This window comes from Phaseolus vulgaris, chromosome 11 (genome assembly GCF_000499845.2).
Source record: "Phaseolus vulgaris cultivar G19833 chromosome 11, P. vulgaris v2.0, whole genome shotgun sequence".
Lineage (NCBI taxonomy): Eukaryota > Viridiplantae > Streptophyta > Magnoliopsida > Fabales > Fabaceae > Phaseolus > Phaseolus vulgaris.
The window spans coordinates 37,136,372-37,157,768 of record NC_023749.2 but is presented as its reverse complement, the minus strand read 5'-3'; the positions used below and the strand labels follow the sequence as shown (position 1 = coordinate 37,157,768).

The following is a 21,397-nucleotide window of genomic DNA, read 5'->3' as shown; positions in this document are numbered from 1 at the left end:
GGTAAAATAGATTATTGTTGAATGATATTATTGTTATTGAAGATTATATTCTAGATGTTTAGATTATATTCTCATGGATGAAAATTGTTGAAGGAATGTCTATAAAAGGGGTTTGAGACCCTGAGTAAAGGTATGTTTTTATGAATACTCTAGACTGAAGTAATTTTATAGTTTGAATGCTCTCATTGACTTGATTGTCGGAGTGTGATCAATAGGTAGAGCCTTCTTTGTCCCAGTGGAGTAGCGTTTCGGAGCACCAAGTGGAGACCAGTCAAAGCGGAGCTCAACTCAAAGACCGACCGAAGTCAACTGGCGAGAACAATGAGTGTTTGCAAAGTGGTATTCAAAGTATCTTCCTTCATGGAAAATTGAAATCTAATATCATCCTCAATTATAACTATTAACTTGGTAATATTTACTTCAATTGTTCTATCTTGAACAAAAATGAAATTTCATTATCCAAAAAGAGATGTTTACCATTTCTAAAAGTTATTAATTAAAAGAAGTTTTCCTTTTATACAAATCTTTGTTCTTTGACCAACTTGTCGAACAATCTGAAAGGGATATAATCAATATGTAATTAATAAAAGAGCAAAGTTGATAACAATAATTGATAGATGACCAAAGCTTCTAGCTTATAGGGACATCTTTTTAACTAACAAAGATTCAATATGAACTTTCATTATCCCTCCTGCATTTGTATAGTTATCTTCATCTTTGTAAAGCACGTCGATCACACGAGCAAAGTTGAGTGCACGCATAAGAAAAGTCATCGGTACTTGAGTAGGAGCTAAGCATGCATCATTTATGTCCTTCCAAGCATTCTCAACTAACTTTTGTAGTTCTTCAATGGCACATTCCCTTGACACTTTATGCTGCTTCATATAGCAGTAAATGCTTGAAACAACATGTTCTCTCTGCTGTTCAAACTTCATAAACAAAATACCAAAAATAAAAATGAATCCAAACAAAAACAATATTTAACATAACATATAGGATTTATTAATGATCTTAACCAAATTATTATTAAGTCTACCCCTTTCAAACTGTCAACTCTTAATATAAGATAAATAAGATGTTTATTATTATAAACTCAAATTAAAATTCTATTATTACTATTTCCTCTTGACATATTTTTTAAAATTAGGTGTATTGATCCGTAGTCCGATACAAAACTTTGTCACATTCTCTTTTTAGTTAAATTAATAAAAAGTAACATTACAAAAAAACCATTAAATAAAAATCAATTTTATAGACAAAATATAATTAGTTACTATATTAACTAAATTAGATATTTTAGATACTAAAAAATTTATTGGTATCTAAAGTAATTTATATTATCAATAAAATTTTTAAACTAGTTTCTAAATTGGTATTTAATTAGCTACCAAATTTAGAATCTAAGGTAATCGATAGCTAAAACTGGTAGCTAATTAAATACCAATTTAAAAATTATTTATTAATAATAGAAACTACTTTAGATATCAATAAACTTTTTAATCTCTAAAATTGGTTTGTATTTAATAATTTTCTTGTAGTATAATTAGTGTCTAAAATGTACCTCGTATCCAACAATGTCATCCATGATTCTAGATATAGCTGTAGAAGCTGCAATAATTACTGGTTCATTCATTGCCCATATAAGGACCTCCTCTGTTGTATCTTCCATGCCTAGGAAAGATAAGGTAATCAATAAAGGGTAACCACTTGACATTCCTCTTACTTCCATGTACTCCTCCATTGTTGGAATGTGGTTGGTATGACACCATCTTGCCTCAGCCATGTGAGCTTGGACTAGTCTTTTCATCTAGCATTAAAGTAAAAATATATAATATTGAGAAACATATTCCACACTATTCATTGGACGTAAGTAAAAAAGGTCACAATTTGTGTGTCTCAATATATAGGTTTTTTGAAATAGGTGTTGTTTCGACCTCAAATTCGTTGAGATAACATCGTTAGGGTCAATCATTCCATTCGAGGTATTGTCCATTTTGGAGTTCAGTGCTCGGTCACGATTTTGTCCTTAATAGGCGCTTCGGTGGGTTAAGGGAGGAAGATGTATATAAACTACCATTATCATCGACTCCTAAGCGATGTGGGGCTATTGAGTGTATCAGAACAAGACCCCCAAGTCGAGGTCTAAAGGGAACGAATTCCTCTTAGTTGAAGGCTAAGGGAACAAGGGTTCGTCTTTGGAACCTCGTTTTGTTCCCACAGACAACGCTAATGTTCCAACCTCAAGTCCGTTGAGAAAGCATTGCTAAAGTCAATTAACAAATGGTTAGTCTAAAACAACAAATAATGACATTTTGAACAAGCTTAAGAAAAAGCTCAAACAAGCAAGAGATGTCAACATCTTATAGGGATATCATTGCCCACCTCAGTCTTCGACAAAGGAAACACCTTTATGTTTAACTTACAGATAGAACATTATGATTCCCGTGGAGTTGGGCGAAACTTCATGGTGGAGGCAAAACTACGATATGCAAACTCAGATTGTTCAAAGGTCCGAGCATCAACCAACTCCTGAGCAGGAGGATGAGACTCAGCCAACTCAGCAAAATGAGCATCAACCCAATCAACAACATGCTCTTAAAACCACGGATAGAGCTCAAACACTCTCCCAAGTTACTCAATCGTGCCAACAATAGATTCCCTTTAAAGTTCTCCCTCCTCCACAAGCGTCTTGTGAATATACAAGCCCTGAGCTCGTTTAACCCGTTCATCGAGAAGAACATTGGCGGCGTCTGTGGGAACGAAGCAAGGTTTCAAAGACGAACTCTTGTTCCCCAAGGGAATGGAAAAGTGGTTCAAAAAACGAACACTCGTTCCCTTAGCCCTTGACTGGGGGCTTGTTTCGGTATACCTAATAGTCCCACATCGCTTAGAAGTCGAGGCCAAAGGCAGTTTAAATACACCTTGCTCCCTTAACCCACAGAGGTGCTTTTTAAGGACAAAATCGTGACGAAGCTTCATGCTCCAAAGTGAACAATATCTCCGGTGATTGACCCCAACAATGTTATTTCAACGAACTTGAGGTCGAAACATATGTTAAATTAAATGTTTGGTTAATGGTTTTACATGCAAGTCATATCACAATTATTTAGAATACAAAGAATATATTTTTTTCTAAATATGTTGTCTAAAGTTTAGTAGTTAGAATTTATTCAAGATAAAAATATAAAATAAAAATAAATAAATAAATATATATATATATATATATATATATATATATATATATTCACATGGAGTGTTTGGACTAGATCGAATCATATGCATATTTTGGCAATTGCCTATATTAGTAGTAAATCTAAATTCCTTATTTGGTCATTAAATACAATTGATAATGTTTTAAGATGAAAAATGATGTTTTTACACTTCTAATTGTACATAAAAAAATATCTATTTTTTGTACTTCATAGAGTCCAAATTAGCTTGAAAAAAGATATTCAATTTATATTTTTTATGTAAATATAGAAATAAAAAATAGGAAAGAAAATAATTTGATTTAACTGCTTAGTATTAGTTGAATAAAGAATAAGAAAAAAATTAATGAAACTATAATTACCTCTTTTTTGGCATACTTCATGAAATATACTTTTCCTTGCTTTCTCATCTCTTGCTCAATTTCTTCATAAACATCCAAAATTGTCCTATAACATAATTGCATGTATTTTGGGAGAGCAACCAAGCAACAAATATCCCACCTGCTAGTCTTAAAAAAGTTATCTTTGATATGTTCGAAGAATTGGGCTAAGTATATAAATATATATATATATATATATGTCATTTTGATGTGCCTAACCTCTCAATTGCACTTGTGAAAAGCTCAAGTTCATCAATGGTTCCATAAGCATCATAGAGGTCATCAATGGTGGAAGCTAGAGCTATTACTTTTGTTGTTATCCATCTAGAATATTGTGGCTCAAAGTAAACCCCCAAAATCCAAAAACAACATTCTACGATCCTATCTCGAGTAAAAGGTAAATTGGTGGAGACATTTAAATCCTTAGTCCACCATCTGCATCACAAAAAATAGCACTAAGAATCCCAAAGATAATAACAAAAATCTTTAACTAATATTCATTGATTTATGCAACGAAAGGTAAATATGTGTAAGGAAGATATTACTTGGTTATACTGCTGACTTCTTTCAAATGTAGCTCTTGCAGCATATTAAAATCTAATTTTGCAAATGCTAACAATTTTTCATCATGAGATGGATCTTCTTCGTAGAAAGACATATAATATGTCGCCTCCAACCTAGGTAAACCTCTGCGAAGTGATTGTTTTAAGCTATGTTGCACTCGTACCCCATGAGAACAATTTAATTGGGTGGTTATAAACTTCATTAACTGCTCGAAACTGAACTTATGTGCTTCTTCTAGCATATCTTCTCCATGACATCTTAGTCCTGCAGCTTCAAATAAGCTTAACATTCCTTCAATATCATTAGCTAAACTTTCCTTAAACTTTCCAGTTTGATCTTGAAATTTGCAAAATATACCTGTTTAATTTATAAACATATGTTAATTTCAAGATATATATTTAATTATATAACTATTATAAGGATACTACCACCCAATTGACTTACATAAATTAATATCAAACTATTTGCATAACTTGGTTTGAGTCATCCTATAAACCCAACCTTAAAAGTGATTTTTTTTTGACAAATAATAAGTGTTGTATAATTTAAAAGAAATTAAAGCTTATTTAGATCAAATAATATTTATTAAAGGTTAGAAAATTTTGATAACTGAAAAATCTGCACAAATAGATGTATTTTTGTGTTTCATTTGATTTTTTAAAATCTACACCAAACCAATTTTGTAATCGTAATCATAACCATAATAATATAATAATAATAATGATATTGTGTTAATAATATATTTATTGATATTAATAATATTAATGAAAATTGATGAAATGTACCTGGGATTAATAATATTCCACTATCGAAACACATCGAGAGTGAGAGATAAGAGAATTGTAACCAAGGGTCAGAGCTCATGATCAAGAGTGGGATCATACTTCGTGACCCATAATATTCATCATATTTATAAAAGTGTTGTCTTTTCATTTCTATAGTTGAGAAAAGACCACATTTTTATTGGTGTAGGTTTCCCTTACTCTAATGTAGTTTATTCATTTTTAAAGACAACACCTTAAAATTGTGGCTTAAATATAAATAGTTTAGAAGTTGTGGTCTTTAGTAGTTCATATGTACCCCAAAGAGCAACTAGTCCCAAAGTACCCCAAAGAGCAAACTCAAACAATAATTTTAATCGTATCACAGAAGAAGTTATTGTTTTAAAAAAGAAATTGGTTAAAAGTTAATGAACACATACTTGAAGAAATGCGGTATCCATGTTGTCTAAGCAACCTAAAGAGTAGTGCCGTATGGTAAAGATGATCACTATGAGCTATGATATTATTGTCCTTTGTTGAAATGTCATAAATTTGACATAGAACACTGTCAATTTCGTACTCAAAATGGTAAGAGACACCCAAACGTTGGACTGAATCAATGAAGTTCAATTTAAAAGAGAAATTGGTATGATCAATAGGTGAGACAAGGCTCTTCCTCACGTCCTCTTTCAATAGTTTAGCTTGTTGAATGTGGCTATCAGTTTCCTGCATGAAATAGATTAAATGTTAAATACATGAAAATGTAACATCTTAGCTAAAGAGATTGAAAATGAAAAATGGCATACAGCATTAGTAGGAACGTAGGAAAGGAAGCGATCACCCCAAACTGAAGGAGGAAAATTTGCAGTGGGTCGAGTGAAGGGAGGTTTTGCACCATTGACAGAAGTTGGAAGTGATAAGCTTCCGTTAGACATGGTTTGTTGCATATAATGTAAGTGACTTTTTGGTGAAAAGGAGGTGTATCTCTTAGCTTTCAAATGTTGAACAACAAACAACCCAACCTCTTACATTTATAAGAAACCAAAGTTATTTAGCAAAGGTAGTGACGTAGAGAATTGTGGCACAGAATACTATGCAAACTATGACCACCAATTATTTAATCATTTATCTAATATATATAGAGAGAGAGAATTAGACGAAACTGATGTCAATAAAAAATAAAAAAAATTCTCAAAAATAACTTAAGTAACTTTTTTCTAATAATTCAAAAGATCAAAAACAAACTTTAATTTCCAAAACTCCAATCATATTCACCATTTTTCATTAAAGAAAAGAGTATTTACTTTCATAATATTTTACTGTTTTAATAATAGAACTTTTATAAAAGCTTTAAAGAAGTTTAAGAATTTTAGAACAACTATTTAAATTATTAAATGCTAATTGCTCACATTTTCAATAAAAATCTTTATAAAATTTTGAAAGGGAATTTATAGCAGCTTTTAAATATTTAAGTTACTAAATTTTCATTTAGCTATATAATTTAAAAACAATTATATTTCTAATGTCTTTTTAAAGTATTAAGGTCAAAAGAATTTACAATTTTTAAATAAATTAGAAAATTTGAAATTACTAATTAGTTTAAACTAATAAATATTAATAAAACTTTTATAAATTTAAAAATTCAATAAAATATTTATAACAATTTGAAATTATTAAAATTAGTAATTTCGAATTTAAATATTTTTCTCGACTTTCAGAATTTAAATAAAGTACTTAAACACTTTTTAAAAGTTCAAACTTTTTAAAATTAAGCTATAACAAATTTAAACAACTATCGATTTTTCATAGTTTCCATATTCCTTTGACATTAACTATAAAAGTATATTTATTTTGACGAAGAAAATTTTTATATTTACACCTATTATTGGTTTCAACTATTTTATATTTCATATCTTTATCAATCTTACGAACTATTAGTCATGAAAAATATTAAAAATTAATTTCAGGTTATGATGAAAATGATGTTGATATGATAATTAACGAATAAATTTGTATTTAAGAATTTTATTTATGAATATTTATAAATTTAATGTAATTTTATAATATATCCAAACCTTTTATTGATCTCCATATTTTACCGTAAATATTTTTCCCCATTTTTTATTAACTTTAATTCCATATTTATGTCTATTTTAATTCTACCAAGTGAACCATGAGTCATGAAACTTAATAAAAAATAACGTGATATAATTTATAATATATTCATATTTGAAAATAATGTTTTTTTCTTATCAGCAATTTGAAAATAAGGTTGATACGAAACTATTGATAATTAAAGAAAGAAATTAGAAATTAAGAATTTTATCTTCAAATTTCTATAAATTTAATGTAAATTACCACACCTTTTAATGGTCTCCACTATTTTCGTAGGAAACACATGTTTTTTGCATGGATTTATAGTGTATGCTGAAAAGGTACATAATGCAGACAAATATATATACATCAATGCCGCTTATACTCATAGCTATATCATTCACTAGCACCTAATTTTGGGTCACTTGTTCACACTACAATTTGGAAAATTTATTGGCAGAGAATGATACCATGGTACTCTAATATTTTTACATTTTCATTTGACAACAATAATATTATTATATTATTTTAAAATTTAATTTATTTTTAATTTTATTTGATAAATATAATATTTTATTATTAAAAGAAATTGTAAAATAAAAGTGAGAGAAAAAGAACCAGTGAAATAAATTTTATTTTTTATTGTCATCCATGCACATATATATAAGATATAAGTTCATGGATATCATTTTATTTGGGTGAAAATATTTAATTTTATTAAATTTTAAAATTGCTAGCCAAAATCTTTCCACTAATTAGATATTAATTAATTAGATATTAATTTAAAAATTAGTTTATAAATTTATAAATTATTTTAAATATTAATAATTTTTTAATTTATAAAATAGTATTTAATTTAATTAATATAATATCTATTTTTTAAAAAATTAATTTTTATTTAATAATTTTTTAATAATAATTATTAAAATATACTTAAATTGTTCTCTAATACTCGTTGTTTCAAAGTTTACTTAAAGTTTACTTACAAGTCATAACTAATTGAAAGAAACAACTTCTTCATCGTTAACTATGAGAAAATTGATGGGAAATTCAACACGATAAAAATAATATCTCAATAAGAGCAATAAGCTGCGGATAATAATTTCCCCAACTTGCAAGAATCTATGAGGAGTAATAACATATAATGGTAGCAACAAAAACACACTTCAAGAAGACACAAAATTTTTAATGTGAAAAACCTTCTCAATGTGAGAAGTAAAAACCACGGGCACAAGCCAATTAATCAAACTTCATTATGATCAAAGTTATGGTTACAAAAGAGTCTTAAATCATAGCACAAATTGTGCTCAATAACCAGCCAAATAGCAATACAACAGAGATGAAACAGAGAACAAGAAACCAAAAGTACCACGAGGTATGAACCTGATGACAAAATTTCAGTCTAATCCAACGGTGGACAAAACAGTAGCAACAATCCGAAAATTTTCGTCCTCAATAGAAACGCTAAAAATGCTGCTGCAATGTGAGATGAATTTCTCTCTGCTCAAACAACTTCTACGAGATTCGAACGGTCAGATTGAACTCACACAAAGCATCGGTGGCAGACGAAAGTTGTTGGGGAAACTTTTTATCTTTACTCTTTTCTCCTTTTCTTTTCTCTCTTTGTTTCTGTTGGAAAAAATCCTAAAGGTTAATATTGGACTGGGCCTCCACGAATAAAGTGAGCCCAACCTAACAAATGTCCCCCTCACAACAATGTGGAGATGATCAACAAACCGACAATCTCACAACAAGTTTCAAACTTGCTTCTCATTAGCGTCTTAGTCATCATATCAACACAATTATCATCTGTATGAACTTTTTCCAACTCCAGTAACCTATCTTCCAAAGCATCATATATCCAATGATACCTCACATCAATATGATTGGACCTAGAATGGAAATTTGAATTCTTACCAAGATGAATGGCACTCTACTTATCACAAAATAGCAAGTACTTTATTTGAACAAAACTAAGCTCTTGCAAGAATTTCTTCACCCAAAGCAATTCCTTGCATGCTTCTGTAATGGAAATGAACTCTGCCTTAGTAGTGGACAACACAACACACTTCTGCAATCTAGACTGCCATGCCACAACTCCCCTTGCGAATTTAATCACGTAGCCTGAGGTAGACCTTCTAGAATCTATGTCTCCACCCATATTAGAATCAGTATAACCCACAAGGGTACGCTTATCACCTCCGAAACAAATCTTCAAACAAGTAGTACCACGAAGATACCTTAAAATCCATTACACAACATTCCAATTCTCTCTACTTGGATTTGACAAAAATATATTAACAGTACCAACTACATGTGCAATATCTGGTGTTGTACACACTATTGCATACATCAAACTACCCATAACAGATGCATAAGGAACTCGTTGCATATCTGATTTTTCAGTTTCATTATAAGGACTTTGTTTTGCACTCAATTTAAAACGAGTAGCAAGAGGAGTGCTTACCGCCTTAGCATTTTCCATCTGGAACCTCTGTAGCACTCTTTTAACATAGTGCTCCTGTGACAACCAAAGTTTTTTCTCTTGCCTATCACGCATGATTCTTATATCAAGAATTTTCTTAGCAACTCCCATGTTTTTCTTAGCAAATGACTCACTCAATTGCTTCTTCAACCTATTGATCATGGAAATATCTTTCCTAAAAATAAGCATGTCGTCAACATACAACAATAGGATAATGAAAACATTATTAGCAAATCTTTTAACAAAGACATAATGATCAGAAGTAGTCTTCTTGTAGACATGTGATAGCTGTCATTTTGCTGTCAACTTAATATGATTCTAGCGTAGACTTGTCTAATGCTAGAGAGATGATAGTATAATTGTGGTCAGATGACCCCAAGTCGTCTCCCAATGAATCCAATAGTAAAATAAGTAAATCAGTGTTTAAAATCTATCTGCAAACAATAAAAGTTAGCAATAACAATAATTATAAAAAGGGTTGAGATAGTTGTGTAGAAAATATAAAAGAAATTAAAATAGAAAATAAAAAGTGGTTGATTCCCAAGCTCTTCCACCATTTAATTCTTCACAGGTTCTCTAAAGATTAATCCTTACTCAATCCTCCAACAGAGCTAAACCAGAATGAACATGTGCTGATCTGATTCAACTGAAACTCACCAGTAAAACATGTGTCTACTAGTTTAATCAATACTCATTTTGTTCCATGCGTATACTCCATCGGAATGCTTATCTCCTCTCTCTTGAATCATGTGCCCAAGAAATTAATTAGAACAATGCGAACTAACTAAGAAACTAAAGTTTAAGATAAGGAAGACTCTCAATCATGCGTTCAAGTACAACCTCTCACAAAACTAGTTTTCCAGAAGATTAGACAATAAAAATAACTACTATAAAGAATTGAAAAATGAAACTTTTGTTGAGCATAGGTGCTTTGATGATCCAAATCCACAATGGAGCTTGAAGACTTGTAAATTGTTTAGTATCTTTGTAAATCAAATCCTAAATCACTGCATAAGCTTGATCAATTAGTTTTAAAACAAACAAAGAGTTTGTCAAGCAAAAGAGAAAAAAACCGATTGAAATGTCGAGATAACCGGTTGTTTGTCGCTTAGCTTGCTTAAGGTTTTTAAAACTGCTTTTTGAATCTGTTAGGTAACTACCTAACTCATTCAACCGGTTAAATCGTGGTTTCAACCGGTTAAATGAATGTTTTCATAACAGCATTTTGAATACTTGTTTTAACTAATTCAAATATGTTTTGTCTCATTTATGTTGCCTTAAACGACTAGATTTCAAGTGCTATAAATATAGCCTTTCTTTCAAAATGAAAATGTGAAATTTTACAGACTTTGAAAAGGAGATTGAGATTCATTTTGAAAGAAACTTTCCAAGAAATTGCAAGATTGCTCTCAAGCTTTGCCGTGGTAACAAGATTTGATCCTAGGAATTCCTGCACTGTAAACCATGTGTTTTATATCCTAGTTTAGAGAATTGTAATTGTACTCTGTTATCTGAATAGTGTGTGAAATCCTGTATAGACAGAGTGTGTCTGTCTTGAGGTGTTTGTAAAAAGGGTGAGTAGACTTTGTGGTGTTTCAAAGTCACCTCTTTGTGTTGTAGTTGTTGTAATCTGGTTTTTGATCACTAGTGAAACTCAGAGGTTGTTTGAGACTAGATGTAGCTCAAAGTGTGACTGAACCAGTATAACTTCTGTTTTGTGAATTTCTCTATCTCTTAACTCTCATAATTATTTGTGTAAATTCATTTTCTGCTGCTGCTATAAACAACCGGTTAAAACGTATTTTTAACCGATTAAAATTCTGGAACAGTTTTCTAAATCATTGTTTAATTGTCTTCCTTAGTTGTTTATCTGTGATTGATTGAAAAAGATTCATACTTAATCAAATATTTGCAAAAAGCTTTGATAAACAATTCACCCCCCCATCTTGTTTAACCTTATAATTCTAACAACTTTTATTGAACAAAACCTCAAAACTCAATGGGGAGTTACAAAAGAATCAACCAATAAGGTTTAGTCTTTGATGGGGAGGCAAAACAAAAGAATTACAAAGAAGAAAAAGAAACGAAGAAAACCTTGTGTCCTTTTATAGGCTTTTCTGCTCCAAGGATCTTGGGAGAATATTGTAGTTTATATTTTTGTTAACAGTTTCCAAAGTTCCAACTTTCTAGAATTCATGTATTTTGCAGAAGATTTGCTTCCAATTATGTTTCTAAGATATTGTAGATTTTATTTTCTCTTTCTTCTCCTCAGAATTTGTTTCCTGTTTTGGTTCAAGAATCAACGTAGACTTTTGCATCTTTGGCCCATTCACAAAGGTAGATGCTTCCTCCAAATAATTTACTCTAAAAACACAAAATTAATAATAATAATTGTTAAAGCCCAAATAAACCCAATTGTAAGAATATTAATTAAAAAATGGATTTATTTATTATTATAGTCCAATAATCTATGATTAAGGCTATTGAGTGTGAATAAATATATGCTCATCAAATACCCCCACACTTATCCTTTTGCACTCCTGGCAAAACATTCTAAGGTTTAAAAAGAAAAGAAAAACAATATAAATAACAAATAGAAAATTTTAAGAATTCATAATGACAAACATGATATAATTTTAAGAAATCAAGGAATCAAGAAAAATTTGAATGGAAATTTCTATATTTTAATATACAAGCAGGTAATTGAAATCAAAGGTTGAATCAAAATTGACAAAACTTCACTGGACAATCTCCAACTCTCAAGTGTTTAGGGTTTGTATTTACACTCTGCAACCATACAGACAAACACTACCATATGCTTAGCAAAACTCTAATATTCACAACAATCGAAAAGACATGCAATCAAAGATCAAGAGGACTTCGTAAGGGATGTAATGAGGCTAAGGTAAAGGTAGGTAAAAAGGGGAAATTAGGCTTAAAAACCATAGAAAAACAAAGGAGCAATGGAGGATGGGTCTAAAAATAAGTGTAAGTATTATGACAATTTAACTCCTCTTTTTATTTCAAGATATAATTTCTTTTTTCATATAGTAGACAGTCAATCCAATGTATTAGAGGATCCACTCTTATTTTCTTTGTATTGCTTTTCTTTTCTTTTTCTTGTTGTATTCCTTTTTTTATATCCCTTATCTTTGTTTTTTTCTTTTTTTTTTCTTTAAAACTGAACAAGTAAACTATGAAAATAAGATACACCCCCACACTTATTCAAAAACCTATTCCTAAATAATTTCAAAGATCCTTTATCTTCTAAGGTAGGGACAAACTGTAGAACATGGGAGCTTTGATGTTTCAAATCCATGATGAAGCTTAAAGTTGTGCTGCTCTTTGTTTTGGGTTTAGTCTAGGGTGTTGTACCGTCCCGTCCCCGGGCGTTGACCTAAGGTCAGAGTCAACACATGGTGGGACCCCTTAAGGGACCCCAGGAAGAAAGTCAACAGATTGACCGCTCGAGTCATCGCCTCGGTAAGGCATCGCCCAAGAGAGGCATCGCCCAAGAAAGGCATCGCCCGAGAGAGGCATCGCCCGAGAGAAGCATCGCTCAAGAGGGACATCGCCGAGTAAAAGCATCGCCCGAGAGGCTTCGAGCCTCGACCATACAGAACAGTAGTAAGGAGAAGAGAAAGGTGGCTTCAAGGCCATAAGTCTAGCACCAGAAGGGGATATCCTGACTCGTGAAGTACCCATGCCACCGCTGGGAGACCTTGGAATATCAAGCAAAGGATCCACAGATGGCCGCATACTTGAGGTACGTTGAGGTGTTGAAAAGAGCCTTCGCTGCGTTTGAGCTGGTGCATGTCCCCAGGGAGAAAAATGCCAGAGCTGACCTGCTTGCAAAACTGACCAGCTCAGGCAAGGGGGGAAGGCAGAGGACCGTAATACAAGAGACACTCAAGACGCCGCGAAAGTTCGTTGCAGACAACAGGGTGGATGTCCTTCACGTTAGTACAGCAAGAGGAATGCCAAGGAACCATCGCTCCTTGAGTCAAGATACGGCGAGAGCACCCTGCATCAGTACTTACGCGACCTCGCCAGAAGAAGAAAAGGGTGTGCAGGTATGTGCTTTGGAGGAAGGCGACACATGGATGACCCCTTACAGGCGATACCTAGCAGATGGAATCCTCCCAGCGGAACCAGAAGAAGGAAAGAAGATCAAGAGGAACGCCGCAAGGTACACCTTAGTGGATGGGATATTATTCCGACACGGGTTTACGCACCCTATCTTGACGTGCGTAAGTGGCAACGAGTGCACCAGGATAATGGCTGAACTCCACGAAGCTATTTGTGGGAGCCACGTGGAAGGAAGATCCTTAGCATCCAAGGTAATACGTGCAGGGTTTTTCTGGCCAACAGTAAGAGAGAACTGCGTGCGATACACCCAGCGTTGCAAGCAGTGTCAGATGCACGCTGATTGGCACAAGGCGCCGCCAGAGGAACTGAGATCCATATACAGCCCATGGCCTTTCCATACTTGGGGAATTGATATCCTAGGCCCGTTCCCACTGGCGATAAGGCAGATGAAGTACTTGATCGTTGCCATCGAGTACTTCACCAAGTGGATAGAGGCAGAACCAGTGGCACAAATCACTGCGCACAAGGTACAACACTATGTTTGGAAGAACATTGTGTGTCGTTTTGGGGTGCCGAGGCGTCTTATTTCAGACAATGGCACCCAATTCGCGAGCCAACAGCTGGGGAAGCTGTGTACAAAAGTAGGAATCAAGTAGGTGTTTGCCTCAGTCGAACACCCCCAGACAAATGGGCAGGTCGAGTCAACAAACAGAGTTTTATTGAGGGGCTTGAAACGCAGATTAGAGAAGGCTAAAGGGGCGTGGGTGGAAGAGGTGCCAAGGATTGTATGGGCTTACTACACCACACCCCAATCTTCCACCATGGAGACGCCTTTCAGCTTAGTGTATGGATCAGACGCCATGATCCCAGTAGAGATCCACGAAAGCTCGCCCCACTTCCTGGGTTTCGTGGCGGAAGAATCCAACGAAGAAAGGAGGGTGAACCTGGACCTGATAGATGAAGCTAGGGAAGAAGCGAAAATTAAAGCCGAGGCCGTGAAGAGAAGAGTGGAGCGTCAGTACAGCTCCAAAGTGAAACTGCGACAATTCCAGGTTAGTGATCTGGTCATGAGGAAGGCTCACCCCTACGAATTAGAAAACAAGTTGTCTCCTAAGTGGACTGGACCGTTTAGAGTAACCAAAACCAAAGGGAATGGTTCGTATAAGTTAGAAACTCTAGAAGGGGGCCCCATCCCACGCAGTTGGAATGTGGCGAATTTAAAGTTTTATTTTAGTTGAAATTTTGTAAAGGGGAAACTCTTTTTCCCTCCTGGGGGTTTTTTAACGAGGTCACCCAAATAAAGAAAATAAAAGTTTAAGATATTCCTACTTTAGTTTTTCCCTTTCATGTAAAATCAATGATCAAAGATCAAAGAAACAAAGACCAAGATGAGGCGTCGCCAAGGTGAGGCGTCGCCAAGGTGAGGCGTCGCCAAGGTAAGGCGTTGCCAAGATAAGGCGTCGTCAAGATGAAGCGTCGCCAGAAATCGGCGTCGCCACCAAATAGTCAAGCAGAAGTCGACTCTAGGGTAAGATAACAGGTATGTCTGGTATAAGTTAAAATACGGGAGCTCAGTCCTTGAGTAGGGGTTAAGGCATTCCTTTGGGACGCCCCCTCCTCAAGTATGAACAGCTAGCCCCGGTGCCAGATATCAGTATAAATTAAAATCCGGGCGCTTAGTCCTTGAGCAGGGGTTAAGGGATTCCTTTGGGACGCCCCCTCCTCAAGTATGAACAGCTAGCCCCGGTACCAGATATCAGTATAAGTTAAAATCCGGGCGCTTAGTCCTTGAGCAGGGGTTAAGGGATTCCTTTGGGACGCCCCCTCCTCAAGTATGAGCAGCTAGCCCCGGTACCAGATATCAGTATAAGTTAAAATCCGGGCGCTTAGTCCTTGAGCAGGGGTTAAGGGATTCCTTTGGGACGCCCCCTCCTCAAGTATGAACAGCTAGCCCCGGTACCAGATATCAGTATATGTTAAAATTCGGGCGCTTAGTCCTTGAGCAGGGGTTAAGGGATTCCTTTGGGATGCCCCCTCCTCAAGTATGAACAGTTAGCCTCGGTACCGGATACCAGTATAAGTTAAAATCTGGGAGTTTTGTCCTTGAGCAGGGGTTAAGAGATTCCTTTGGGACGCCCCCTCCTCAAGTATGAATAGTTGGGCGTAGGCACCAAAGTGCGACTTTGTCCCAAAGCACTTAGGTGCGCTGGGGACACCCAGAGCAGGGCTCTCCGTAAGTGTAGACACCTAGCACAGGTGAGGCAAGCCCTCTGCGCCTTTGAGCGATGTGAGGCACCAAGGATGAACAAATATAGTCCTCCCTCGCCTGCGAAGCAAGGTTGAGGCCATGGAAGAGATCAAATCCTTCTTTGCCTTTTGGCAATGACGACGCAGGCGACGCTTTCAAGAGGAAGATTCCTCATAGATACGAAGGCCAAGTAAGTTTCTAGATAGAGAGACCAAGGGAAAGGTACGCATCACGACTTAAGGGGGGCAAGTAGGTAAGGAGATCACGTGCCACCCAAAGGGTTAAGGTCAAACAAAATGAAGAGGAGCATCGGAGATAGCATGCTCGATATGTCAAAGAAGACGGAAACAGATAAAGGTGCGAGAGAAGCTAAAACGCACAAGTATGCGAAGATAAAGCAAATAAACATTCAAGCGAAAGTGAAGTAGTTATAATTACAAATGAAGTTCGTGATAGTTGCAAAGTAAGCTAATTATATCATATACACGTCAAGTGTTTGGTTGGGAAGCAGAAGGAAGGGGCTGTTCGTTAGAAGCCTCCATGGCCACGATCTTTCCATCAACTACCTTGTTCAAAGGGCTGCACCCGGAGACGTCGATGCCAGGATTGGCACATGCCGCCTGGACTAGAGCCTCCGCGAATCCTTCAGCAAACCCGGAGGCAGCCTCCTCGACCAGTTTCTCTTCAGCAACTTTAAAGCTAGCAGCTTGCATGATAATCTCTTGGTCTTTAGAGGCCAAGGCTGAAGTCAACTCTTGGACCTTGGCCTGGAGGGAGGCGTTCTCAGCAGTTAACCGGGAACACTCATCAGTCTTGTTCGCAAGGGCGACCTCATACTTCCCCAGTTTCTGTTCCCGGTCCACACACTGATCCTTAAGTTTCTTCTGGTAGGCTTTGGAAGTTTCTGCAACCGCTTCAAGGTTAGCAATTTTTGTGCGAAGAGGGACCACTTCATTGAGAAGCTCTGCCTGGGCTTGAGCGACCTCGTGCAGCCGTTTGTTGGCCTCCTCCCTTGCCTTTTGTGCCGTCCTCAGGGACTCTTTGTAAGCACCCTCTTGACGCCCCCAGTGTGCGGCTAACCTCTCTTTCTCCTCGTTTAGCTTCTCCTGCCCCTCCTTTAGAGAAGCGACTTCCTTCTCCAGAGCTTGGAAAGCAGAGGCTTGGGCAGCTTTGGCCCTGGATTGTTTGTGCCAGGTGTAGGCGCAAACATGAAGAGGCCCATGTAATAGTACATGCTCTCTCGCTGGGGCCCTTCAGTTTGGCTACCAGAAGATTCTCTGCTCAGAAACCCCCTCAATGACTCTTGCATGGGAAGGGGAAGTTCTGGGGCAGGCGGGAGAACGCCTGCGGGATCAGCTTCAAACCCTCTCTCCTGTTGCACTGATTGAGGAGGGAAAGTGGCGCTCGGTGGATCCTCTCTTAAGGACTCAGCCTCATGAGAAGAGGAGGCAGCGGAGGTGACCACCTGAGGGGCATTCTGAGTTCTCTGCCGTTTGAAGACTTGCCCCTCAGCAGAGTCCTCGTCGTCCGAAAGAACCTCCACCACCCTCTTACCCTTGTCAAGGGGGGCTGAGGAAGCACCTGCCTGAACCAGCGCGAGAGGTACGACTGCAATGGGGGGTGGTGAGTTTGGAGGTGGATGGAGAGAGTTTCGGGTTGTTGGAGTTGTTGGTGTTGTAGCAGTTTGAGGGGTGGGGATAGGAGAAGATGGGGGTACGGAAGAGGTTGAGGGAGGAGACGGCAAATCCCCATCTTTGGACTTCAGCACTTGCACCAACCGCAAACGACGTCGCCTATCCATCTTAGAACCTACACCAAGAAGGCAGACATAGCAGAAGTTAGGCACTGGATAAAATTGAAACACAAAGAAGCAGGAAAATCGAGCATCAAGCAAAGACCCGGTAAGAGCAAAGGCCAGAAAGTCACAGGGAACGACGTTCATACTTATGTATTCTCCTAAGGCGTCGGCATTGAACTCCAGGTTTATCAGGGTGGCGGTGTCGAAGCCCCCCACACTGGTCAAGATCTGGCAAGCCTCTCGATCGTTCGAGGGCAGTTCCTCCAGCGACTTGGACTTCATGGTCTTGACCTCATTCACCTAGTACAGGGGAAAACCGTCAAGGGCAGAGGGGTCGTAATCAGAACAGCAACCTTTGAAGAAATTTGCCCTTCCACCCCTTAAAGGATTGTTGGAAGAGAGATAGGAGAACCCTTCCAGGGATATTGCTGAGGCTCACCCACAGGCTCTTCCCCTGTTTCTTCACTTCAAAGAAGTGTAGGAAGATGTCAACGGAAGGTGTGCACCCGAAGAAGCCACACAAAACACCAAAGGCCTTGACGAAGGCCCAGCCGTTGGGGTGAAGTTGGGCTGGGGCGATGTTAATCTCCGTAAACAATTCCCTCTCAAATCGGGAGAAGGGCAGACGCATCCCGATACGCTTAAAAACGACTTGGTAGAAATAGAAGAAGGGGACCCCGTTGTTGGCCCGCTCGTCCCCACAAACAGGCTCCCCTAGAGTGCAAGGAAGCACTACAATGTCGTCGTCATGCCTCTTCCCGAAGGCACGATGGTCGTAAGTACATGGCTCCCCTACGTGGTCCCTCCAGGCTTTAGTGGACACTAAGCTTGAGCACTCGTCGAGCAGTTCGACTGGAGCCCATGAGTAAAGGTCTCTATAGTTGATGCTGAGGGGTGGAGGATTGGTTGTTGTTTTAGTACGAGCCATTGGTGAAGAGACTGAAGAATGAAGAAGAGAAAAGGTTTAGCAAATAAGGTTAGGAAAGGGGGAAAAACAAAAACCCTACGAGAATCCCTACCCACGCGAGAAGTTCAGAAAAGAGGGAGGAGGAACAGGAACAGAGAAATGCGAAAGAGAATACAAGAGATACGAGGAAAATAAACAGTCCCAGGCAGTTATACCAAATACGAAAGGTGAAGAGAGAGCAATTGAAGGAGAAAGATCGTACCTTTTTTAGTATCTGGAGATTCGAGGATCGAAAGCGCGAAAGAGAAAGCGAAGGTCGCAGAGAGAGTTTGGGAAAGATGAACAGTGGAAAGAGTGCAAGAGGTGAATGAAACAGTGGATTGGAGCGCGCGTTTCCGAAAGATGTAACGTTCACTAGAGGAGCGCAAGAGGCGCCAAGCGATGGCCGTGCGATCAAGCCACGTGTCAAGAGATTAGAGCATAACTTAAAACGTCACATCTGCAAACACAGAGAACATTGCGTCAAATGCTCAGAGAGTGTCAAGTCAAACTGAACAAAGGAATGTCACGTCAGCAAGAATGCCACGTGGATAATGGGGCGAGGCCTTAGTCTTTTCGCTGAAACAAGTGTCAGCTCAAGACTGGGGGGCTTGTGTACCGTCCCGTCCCCGGGCGTTGACCAAAGGTCAGAGTCAACACATGGTGGGACCCCTTAAGGGACCCAAGGAAGAAAGTCAACAGATTGACCGCTCGAGTCATCGCCTCGCTAAGGCATCGCCTAAGAGAGGCATCGCCCAAGAGAGGCATCGTCCGAGAGAGTCATCGTCCGAGAGAAGCATCGCCCAAGAGGGACATCGCCGAGTAAAAACATCGCCCGAGAGGCTTCGAGCCTCGACCATACAGAACAGTAGTAAGGAGAAGAGAAAGGTGGCTTCAAGGCCATAAGTCTAGCACCAGAAGGGGATATCCTGACTCGTGAAGTACCCATGCCACCGCTGGGAGACCCTGGAACATATACGGCCCATGAGAGGGCCATAACCAGGGGAGAACCACATGCATGGTACGAGGGAAAGGTAGATCTACCCCCAGGGCAAGTAACTAGTGATTGGGGCGCATGAGTTGGCACCCAGAAAGTCAACCCACGTGCCAGAAGCACTTCGCAGGAAAGAGGGCTCACACGATGGAATAACCCTAAGTTGGGTTGCGGCGCTGTGGGGCCCTCTGCATAGAATAGCGATCAAGTCAGAAGGGCACGTGGCAAAGCACACGTGCTCATTAAAGGTTTCAGTGAAAGTTTGCCAAGGTACGCGTTAATTCAGTTAAGGTTCGAATGTTCCAAGGAATGTTTTGATACGCTTTCAATGCGCTTTAACGCGCTTTAAAGATGAGAGGTGTATAAAAAGGGACCTTGGGAGCATTTGAAGGGGATCAGAGTTTTAACCTAATTCACACAGTTTACACAGAGCACAAACCCTAGTTGTCTTCGCGGCAGAGTCTCAGTGAGCATAAGGCAATTAGGGCAACGCAGTTCTAATTACACAGTTTCAATCATTCAGTACAGCTTTTTTCAACCACCTCTCAAGGGTGTGTCCCCTTTGATGTTTCTCGCTAGCTGACTTGATCGTCGGAGTGCAAACGGCCGCGAGGGCGCCCATTTGTTCACTTCTTTCAGGTATTCACAGACGGAGCAAGACGAAGGTGCCCTAGCTCGCAGGGACAAGCCACGCGCAAAGACGATCCCGGTCAACCGGCGGGAACAGGTGTTCAAAATCTTTGTAAGATCTTTCCTAGTTCCTTGCACAAGCTTGCTCAAATCTATATTGTATAAGAAAAGTGTTTTTCTAAGACAAGAGAAAAACAACTGGTTGAATTATCGAAATAATTGTTTGTTTGTCACTGGGCTTGTTTGAAGGTTTTAAAACTGTTTTTGACTTGTTAAGTAACTGCCTAACTAATTCAACCAGTTAAAACGAATTTTCAACCGGTTGATTGTGACATTTCATAAAAGCTTTTTGAAAACATGTTAATCTGTTTTGGATGTGAATCAAAACTATTTTGGCTAATAAATGTTGCCTTGAACAGCTAGTTTTGTGTGCTATAAATATAGTCTTTCTTTCAAAACAAAATACAAAAGTTTTATATCAAACACAGTGAGATTAAGATTGATTTGAAAGAAGTTTTTCAAAAGTTTTGCAAGATTGTTGTATAGTTGTGCACTGGTTCAAGGTCTGATCATAAGAGCTTTTTGATTCCTGTAAACTCATGTGTAATATGTTCCTTTCTTGATTCTTGTATTTGATCTTTCATAAACTTGTAAGTGTGTGTGAAATCCTGTAAAGTCAGAGGTTGTTCTGGCTAGAGGTGTGTGTTTGCAAAGAGGGTGAGTGGTTCTTGTGGTTTCAAGATCACCTTTTTGTGGCTATGTAAGTTTTAATTTGTGAGTGATTACTATTGGAACCCAATGGTTGTTCTGGGAACTGGATGTAGCTCAAGGTTGAGTGAATCAGTATAAATTTGGCTGAGTAAATATCTCTCTCTCTCACTCCTTATAACTGTTTGTTTTAATTCTGCTTTTGCTACTGCTATAAACAACCGATTAAAAGAAAGTTTCAACCGATCGAAATTCTGCAAATAGTTTCTTAATCATTGTTTGATTGCTTTCCTTGATTGATTTATCTGTGAATTGTGTTAAAGCTTCATTACTATTCAATCTTTGAGAAAATATTTGATAAACAATTCACCCCACTCTTGTTTAAGCCATTAATTCTTACAATTGGCATAAAGAGCTAGGTTCTTGAAAAATATTCATGTTCTGTTTTCTGAAACCTATTTTAATGGCTAACAAGTTTTCTTTTGGGGAAG

General features: G+C 37.5%; 1 protein-coding gene across 1 annotated transcript; it reads right to left on the bottom strand.

Moving 5' to 3' along the window:
• Positions 1-595: 595 nt before the first annotated feature.
• Positions 596-5,922, bottom strand: LOC137824163 ((-)-germacrene D synthase-like). Its single transcript, XM_068629646.1, has 7 exons — positions 5,721-5,922; positions 5,355-5,640; positions 4,135-4,510; positions 3,809-4,024; positions 3,572-3,710; positions 1,562-1,807; positions 596-929 (listed from the first exon to the last, which is right to left on the bottom strand). The coding sequence occupies exons 1-7, from the start codon at positions 5,859-5,861 to the stop codon at positions 636-638; spliced, it is 1,698 nt and encodes a 565-aa protein (XP_068485747.1). The 5' UTR covers positions 5,862-5,922; the 3' UTR covers positions 596-635.
• Between the last annotated feature and the right edge of the window lie 15,475 nt (positions 5,923-21,397).